Raw genomic sequence first — 8,758 nt, 5'->3', positions numbered from 1 at the left:
TAACAATGTTAGGCTTTTTTTGTACATGTCTTTCACCTTAGGCAATTTGCCATTTTGGTTATCTACATGGTGGCATTGACTTGTGCCAGCACAAGGTGAGGAGGTTGGCTTAGGGTTATGTGGATGGGGCGAGGATTAGTGGGATTGCTTCTTCTGGCAGTAATGCTGGCTTAAATAACTGCATTGAACCAGAGTGTAAAACTTAATTCAATTTCTTACATTATTTGTGTAGTGTAAACATCTTTAAGTATCACTTCTGTATGCTATGCTGTGGATACTTCTAAATTTGATCTCTAGAAATAACAACTTTCTGTTCATTGTGGTCTCAGGTATCTATAGCATACCCATCAAAATGGAACACTTTTCCTTCTAAGTTGTTGTAGGAAACTGTTAATTCCATTCCTTGTTTGTTGTTTTTAAAATTACTGGCAGAAACTAGCAACATATTCCAGTAAAGGCTTGATTGAGCCCATTAAGACTGTTATTCATCACTGATTGAAGGGACTATTTTGCATGTAGCCATTAGTTACCATCTTAATTCATAATAGGAAAACCCCCATGTAATCAATGTTCTCGGGTCTAGATTTTGTACAGGCTGTGTTTTGTCACCAGAGGATTATGAAAAGTGCTGTAACTGTCTCTCTGAACACGTAGCTAGGAGCTGCTACGTGAGAGCTTTTAGATGAGTCATGTGAATATTCTGGTAAATCAGCGTTCTTGTGATGGATGCTGATGGGAAAAATGTTTATTTTAGAAGGATGATTCTGCTGTTTTAAGTATTTCTGTAAACTAGCATAAAGTGTTAGGAAATATAATTGACCCTTCTGTTTTGTGTGCTGCTGATCTTTAGAGTGAAACATCCTACCACAAGATGGAGGTCTTGCTGTTAAAGTGTTGCTTTAAAGAATGTCCTACATTTTCCCGCAAGTTCTGTAATAACTTTTGAAAGTTTCTGCTTCATCAAATGGAATAATGAATTTCTATTCTCCTCTTCCTCCTCCCTTCCCCATACCGAAGTCCAGAAGTGCATTTTGATTACTGCAAGGTAGTCTGGGCCTTTAATTGCTGTATTGAAAAACAGAATTTTGACACCAAGTGAAAGTTTTGAGGGACATGCATTGCCACTGTATGCAGCAAATGCAAACTTGATTTTGTGGGAATACTAATCCCCCCCCCCCCCAGGTCACAGAGAACATCTATAAGAACTCTTCTTTCTGCTGGTTTGGAACTACATTCAAAATACACCACCTTGGGTGTTGCAGCTACTGCCTTAATGTATATACCGGTCTGGGTGAGAGAGAATGCAGACTGATGGATCTGGTAAAGGGATCTGACCACTGAAAAATGAGCTAATTAGCTATACTCAATGTTTTGTCAAATGTGTTTCTTTGCTGTTTTCTGGAGATCATTATTCAGGTAATGAGCCAGGGAAGAAGCAAACAGTACCCTAATTAGCTCTGTAAGCATGTTCAACTTGTGATGAAAGTTTTGGTGGGGCTTCTTATTACTTATTGTAATATGTGAAGAGTATTTTTAGGTAAATTCAGACCTTTCCAGAGTTGACACTTCTCAACAGATACAAATTATCCCGGCAGATGAAAACTGTTTAGTGACTTACTGCATACAGCAAGTAAAACCCTTTGCCAAATATTTGTCTGCTAAAATACATTGATTCCTGTGAAAACCAGAATAAGAACTGTTTTAAGTAGTAGCTGGTTTGATTTTACAGCTGTTTTAAGTAGTAGCTGGTTTGATTTTACAGCCCTGGCATTGTTTTTTGAATACTCTTGAGGCAAGTTATGTGTTTGTCAGCTGATCTTAGTTCTGTGAAAGCTTGAGTCTGGGTCTGTTCATAGCAAAAGTAGCAAATCTTTAAGGTGCATCCTATGATTACAGTGGACAAGTTTATTAATAAACTGCAATGTAATCATTTGTAGCTATATGCTGCTAATTCCCTTATGTCTCTGACCTTCCTCCTGCTGCATTTACCTGTATATTTGCCCACGCAGACAGCAAAAGATAGAAAGGGAAAGAGATATTAATAGCTGACGATATGTAAATACCCTTCCCGTTCAATAGGCATTAATGATTCACTTGTTTAGTTCTGTAAAAGGAACAGTCTGAAAATACCAGTCTTAAAATCTCATGAAGAATTTTAAATGTTTTATCAGCATATTATTTTGATAACTGGAGTGGAAAAGGTGCTCTATGGGAAACTCCAAATCTGGGTAGCAGTGTGTTTTATATTCATACCACACTGTAAGCGGTATAGGTAAATCCAGTTTGTTTAATGGATTTGCATAAATACAGGGTGGATTTTGTCCTCTATGTGACCAGCTCTGAAGAAAGAAAAGTTACATTCAGTGGTACCAGTAAAGGAGCATTTCAGCTTAAACTGCTTGTGTGATGAGTTTTATTATTTTCCTCTAGTTATCTGTTAACTTTTGGCTCTGAGTTTTCATAGCTAGTAACTTGACTGAGTTTTATGAACAGAAGAGACTGCTGGGAATCGACTCTGACTTTCTGCCTAATATAAATCATGGAATAACATTGCAACATCAGGTTTTTATGTAATGTTAGGTGTTATTTTGCTGAAGAAAGTGTGTTTTGGTAGTCTTTGTAATGGAAAGTTGTGGATAGAATGCCAACATTGATTAACTTTTTTTTTAACAAGTTTTATTATGAAAATATTTTATACAGTTTGATAGAGTTGGGAAAAAATTAATCGGTTCTGTAACTTTTAAACATCAAAGGGAGGAAAAATGTTTTGTAGCATGGCCAAAATGAGGCCTAAGAGGCTGTCAGTAAGAAATTGGTAAGAATTTGAAGCAATCACAAATGCTAAACTTTGCAGCTGTTTGTTGAGAGATGTAACTTTTTGGTTTTGAAAACACTTTCTTATTGCTGTCTTTAAAAACTAGGGAAACTAGAAATATGGAGGAAGAGCAGTGAGACAGTGGGCAGGGTGGTGTCATCATCAATTATGTTACATAGTACAAATACTGTAGGCGTCCTTGTTCTAGGGGCCCCCTAGGTATTTACAAAGCTACAGGGTCTCAGTTGTACATTTTGCATATTCTAATACTTTTTTAAAGGTATTCAGAATGCTTTCAAATGCCCTGAACCAGTATTTGTCAATAAAATAAGCAATACTCCATTCTGCCTGTAAGGAAAATGCTTGTTTAATTAAGCAGCTGTGTGTTAAATAGAGCTTGGTCTCATAAGCAGTAGCAGATGAAGAGTTGAATTATTAACAGTAATTTTTTTAAACTTACCTTCATTTGAAAGGGAAAGTTTTTAGCTCTTTTTCTATGCGTAAGTGGTCCTCCCAGGAGCTTTTCATATCTTACTCTGATTGCAGCTCTCTGGTCATCTTTGTGGTATCAAGGCAGGTTATGTCTATGGGCCCCGATTCCTTTCTTCACATGCTAAGCTGTCAAATCACCCTGCATGATCTCCTACTATAACTGATGCAAAGCTACTTTTTAATAAATAAAATCTAACTGATAGTTTGAAGTCTTAATCTGACAGAATTATATAGTGGAGTACAAAAACCTGAAGGCTCTTCATCCTACTCATGCAGTGACTTCCTTCTAGTTGAACAGAGATCTGCTCTATCTCTGAAAATTCACTTATGTTCTTCCATATTAATTTCTTCCATCCATTGGCATGTACTTTTTTCCTTTCTTCCCGAGGGGGAAGCTGTTACACTGTTGCTTCCTGATTTTTGCATCTCTTGTCTGTTCACCACCATTCTTTTATCAAATACCACTGCTTTACCCTTGCTTGCATTTTGTCTTGTCTGTTGTTTTGCATGATATGATAGACTAAGCTTTCAGGGAAAAGGTTGTGTAGAAGTGAAATTTGTCATCTTCATTTTGCATTGCAGTCCTGTCATTAATACTGAATTGAAATGGACTCTGTGTGGCCAGCTCTGCACGCTTAGGATGGCAATCTTTATCATCAGAAAGCAGGATTGTGAAAGAAGGGAACAGAATTGTATCATGTCTATTGCTTCTCAGAGGGTTTTTCCTCTTTTTTTTTTTTCCCCTCTTTTCTTTTGGACAGCTTAAATTGCTGCTTCTTTATCATTTTCAGCTCAAAATATTGAATATTACCCTCTCTCTAGCATTTCTCCTATGGAAAAAGAATGTAAATGGCAAGACCAGCTGCATGAGAAGAAAGGATAGGGAAAGACTGAGCTACATTTAAAAAACAACAACAACAACCCCCCCCCCCCAAAAAAAAAAAAAAACACCTCTCCCATCCTTTCATTAGTTAACTTATTTTTGCTTAACTGGAAAGTCTTTAAAGACAGCATAACAAAGATGTCATTGTACTGCCAGGAGCTTGCTAGCTCTAGCTAGTGTTGCAGTTAATTCTGTTTCTTACATCTATTCAGAAGAAAAAAATAGAGTGCTACTGCTGTTGTAGAATTTCTGTTGTAGCGTTTCAGTTGTGAAATTGTTAATCCAAATTTGGATGTGGTGTACCAAGAATAGCCTCAACTAATGGAAGGAAAAGCAATACTAGTCTGGAGGAGCCTTCCTTCTGCTAGGTCCTTAGTTCAGCATAGAAGTGGGAATAAGACATCAGCATCACCCACCTTCCTGTTCTTACGTTTTAGAAAAAACAAGAGTGTGAAGCATGCTGCTTTTTTCATGGGTATAAGGCAAAAAGGTGAGTGTGTGCCTGGGGGCGGGAGGTATTCCCAAAAATGCATGGGAGACTATTGCTAGTGATTTCACCAGTCAGTTCTGCTGCACTTGCACACCAAGCAGAGAAACCAGAGTAGTAACATACTTGCATCACTGGACCATATTTTCTGTCTGGCTGCTTCAGTATGCCTCCTTTTGCATTTAAATGGTAAGTAGTCTTCAGAAATGAAATTTGAGCTAACAGACCAGTTGGGCTGAGTGACTCTGCTAATCTGTGTGCAGATAACTTGTAACTTGACTGCAAAATCGGTTCCTTGTTACTTCTTGAATTCTGTTATCATCTTGATTTTTCAGGAAACAAAAACAAGAATGCCTCTGACTTAACTATTAAATTTCTTCCATGGCACAGCTTTCTGGATATATCCCAAGGAAGCAGAAATAGCATCAGTTTTGAAGGAAGCTTCCCTAAAGCAAATGTATAGACTTTAAAGGGTTGGCTCCTAGTCCGATAGTGTTCTGACCCAGCTAGACATGCTTATTTCTGTGCCCCTGGCTAGTGGATTTTCTTTTAACCTGGAAATCTCTGCTCATGTATTTTTTTTGTCCTCTATCCAGAGAGTTACTTTTCTTTGGAAAGAGGATAAAAAAGCACTACAGGTTTTAGGCCATCACAGAGTTTGTGATGTTTTCGGATACCTGTGTCTTCAGAATTCTGTACAATTTTCCTACAGTCTTATTCCGGAAGAGAAGCAAGTATCCACTGTCAAACACATGAGCAGCTCCTGACCTTACAGACTGATGAGTGCAGGCTTGCAGGTTCGTGACTTCCCTACACAAGAGTTGATGGTGGGTTGCTGTGAAAATGCAGTTTCACGTCTGAACAAAGCTGGTGTTGCTTCATACAGACGACTCATTCCTGTAGCCCCACAGAATTGATGGCCACAGAGAATATTGTTACATTACATATATGGCTACAGCTAGACTGAGCCAAAGACAGCATAAAGAGTCTAACGGATTTGTTTATGGGTATGAAGCTTTTTCTTCCCTAGAGCTCAACATTAAATAAACTCTTGCCTAACAGTAAACACCTGTATTACCTTTATCTATCCAAATTATAAATCATTACCCTTGTTGCTCTGGGCTCCTTTTATTTTAAGTTCCTGCACAGTTTGGGAAACACAGCACATGGTGTTGTTATCATCTACTCTAGAGGGGGGAAAAAGTGTGTGTGTGCGTGTGTGTGTGTATATATAATATATTTGAAGAGGCTACATGTCACTTGCTGATTTTAGCAGCATTTGTTAATAGAATTCTGTATGATTCTGTAAAATGAGTCTCTCCATGTAAGCGAATGTCTCCTCTGAGAGCCAAAAATCAGTGAATGAATTGGTCGTGAAGACGAAGGGGAGATAGATAAAGCCACCCAGGAACAAAACTGAGCCTTTAGACTCCAAATTCAATTTGGTCACAATAGTAGGCTCTGTTGTACATTTTTAAAAAGAGTCTTAGTCTCAGTGCTACAGTGAAAGGTCAGGGTTTACGTATGCTCTGCTAAATCTACCTGTCAAGCTGAAAATCCTGCAGCTTTAAAGTAATGCTAATTATAATGCAAGAGAAGTTCCTGCTTCCTAAGACATGTCTAATGATCTCATTCATTATGTATGCAGAGTTTTCCTTACAAAATTAATTTATACAATTAGGGTTAAATTCTGCTTGGTGTAAAAACAGAGTAAATTGGTTAACTGCAAATTCACACCAGTAGAGCTTCAGTGCAGAATGGGATGCCTAATTTGTTACTTCTGCCTGAATTCTTTTTTTTTTTCCCCCTCTGAGAGTTAATTAATAAAATACTTTTGGGCAGGAAGATTATTGTAATCTGTCATTTGTTGCTCTCACACATTCCAGATTTATTACTGGAGAATTTTCCTATCAGAACTTCCCTACCAAACAAGAAACAGGAGACCATTTTCTAATCACTTTATAGTGTTTAAATCATATGCCAATTTGTAGAACTCATCACCTTTTAAAAAAAAAAAAAAAAGTATTTTAATAATCCAAGGTAATAGTATAAAAGGTTCTTAAAATTGTGTGTGTGTATGTGTGTGTATATTGTATGTGTGTGTGTATATATATATAAATATAAAAAAGGCAATGTCATCCCTGTGATTCAGGAAAAAAAAAAATACAGCACTGGCTGCTATCCAAAGAAAGTAATGCTGTAGTAGCAGTAAATAATAAAAACAAAGCACTTTTTACATCTGTTTTCCATTGTTAATTATCATAGTTTAATATTTTTAAACAATAATAAAAAAGTCTGCATCGGTCGATGATGCAAGTATTAACATGAGTTTGGAGAATTCCATACAGTATCTGCTAAATAAACATGTTTGGCAGCTTAGCAAATATCATATGATTGCAGCATCCATGATTTGAATTAAAACAGTGATTTCTTCCTCTGCAGAGAGTCTGTAACTCAGAACAGCAGGCTCCTGGGTGGTATCCGACCCCCGAGGGCTCGAGGGAACCTACTGAGTGCGTGGCCCTGGTGCGGGCCGGCCCCGTCAGACGATGGTCTCCTTGGAGTTCCTCTTGACGGGCTGCAGGCCCAGCAGCGACTGCTGGGCGGAGGCGACGGCGGCCGGCTTGGGGATCAGCAGGATCACCCGCTGGTTGGTGCGGCGCCATTCGCTGTAGAGCCTGCAGTGATACCGAAACGACACCTGCGGGGAGAGGAGACGCGCCACCCTCAGCGCCGCCACCTTCCTCGGCAGGGGCACCCGGGGCGTGGGGGGAAGCACCTCCACGCGGGATGAAAACGCGCAAAAAGAGGCCGGCCGAGGTGAGACGTACCACGCAGCTGGATGGCTCCCCTGGTTTCGGCAGCGGAAAAGAAAAGCAGCTCGTGCCCTACTTCCCGCTGTTGCCACCTCTCCGCCCCTTTCTATAGCATGAAAAATCAGCCATCCTGCCTGTCTTTCCCGCGAACTCTCATCTGGTTGTAAATGGCTGCCAATACTGTATTTGCAGCGCTGTCATGCTGCGAGTTGTTAAACTGACAAATAATGTAATTAGCTTGATGGTGAAAGTTTGAGGGTAGCTTAAAAGTGCTGCTGTGTTTGTATTTAAAAAAAAAAAAAAAGTGACAGGCTCATATCTTCTACCTTGTAATGTTTTACTGCTGAACATATCAGTCTCAAGACCTCAGAGGTGCAACAAGGTGAGTGCGAGCCATCTGCTAATGTTCACTGTGTTAGCACAACCATCTCAGTTTAGGTTGTCATATATATATTTATCTCTATACAGCTGTCTGCCGTTAAAGAGGGAAACCTGCAGAGCTTTTGTTGGCAAAGCCGTTGCCCAAAGACAGCCCTTCCAAGAGAGGAGCTGGTTCGCCCACCTTCCAGCCTCCTCCGCGCCCCCTGAAGAGCAAGCAGTCTGCACCTCCCTTTCCATGCAACATCCTAAACGTAAGGACGTGGGAAATCCCTTTTAAAAAGGCACCACAGTATCAGCACAAATCAGGTGGTGGTGGTGGTGGTGGTGGCAGCAGGAGGAGCCATCTGTGGAGACAAATGCCCTGCAAAATGCAGGCTCTGCTGCAGTGAAGCCCGGGTGCAGGTTTAGTTTTCAAGTAGCATTGGATGAGATGCTTTCAGAAACGGCCACGCCATTGAGCCCGGCTTGAACCGTTTGTTTGTTTAAGCCATTTTCACAGGATATCCTAGTTAAGTCTGACAGCTTGTTTACAACGGGCTCTTGCCTGGAGGCAGTTTCCAAGTGATGTCAGCTCCCAAACTGCAGCGAGAGCCAGGGTTACTCACCATAAGCTGGTGCTCTGGATGTGAAACCCTGGCGGCTGAACAAGAGCCTGTTTTTACATCGCTCCTTGGCACACTCAGCTTCCCCATTCACCTCCTCAACAGCATAGCAAGGGTGGGCAGCAGCTGTCCATCTCGCTTATTTGCATGTGTGAATTCACTGGAGCAAGCCTTTGTTTTTAACTAGCGCTTATTTTCTGTGGGAAGCCTGTTATGCTSCAGTCCCCCTACTCAGGCCTGCAGAAGTCAGGATTACACAGGGTGCAAGTTGAAATTAGTTAA

General features: G+C 40.1%; 1 protein-coding gene across 2 annotated transcripts in view; it reads right to left on the bottom strand.

Moving 5' to 3' along the window:
• Positions 1 to 6,922: 6,922 nt before the first annotated feature.
• The window catches only part of MARCH3 (membrane associated ring-CH-type finger 3), a 75,964-nt gene continuing 74,128 nt past the window's right edge, over positions 6,923 to 8,758 (bottom strand). For both annotated transcript variants that reach the window (XM_026056957.1, XM_026056958.1), the window contains one exon: positions 6,923 to 7,378. In XM_026056957.1, coding sequence (XP_025912742.1) covers positions 7,220 to 7,378 — 159 coding nt within the window. In that variant the 3' untranslated portion in view covers positions 6,923 to 7,219. The remainder of the gene's footprint in view (positions 7,379 to 8,758) is intronic.

Source organism: Apteryx rowi, unplaced genomic scaffold (assembly GCF_003343035.1).
Source record: "Apteryx rowi isolate R43461 unplaced genomic scaffold, aptRow1 scaffold_135, whole genome shotgun sequence".
Classification (NCBI taxonomy): Eukaryota; Metazoa; Chordata; class Aves; order Apterygiformes; family Apterygidae; genus Apteryx; species Apteryx rowi.
The sequence above is the reverse complement of the archived record's forward strand: the minus strand, read 5'-3'. Positions and strand labels throughout refer to the sequence as shown.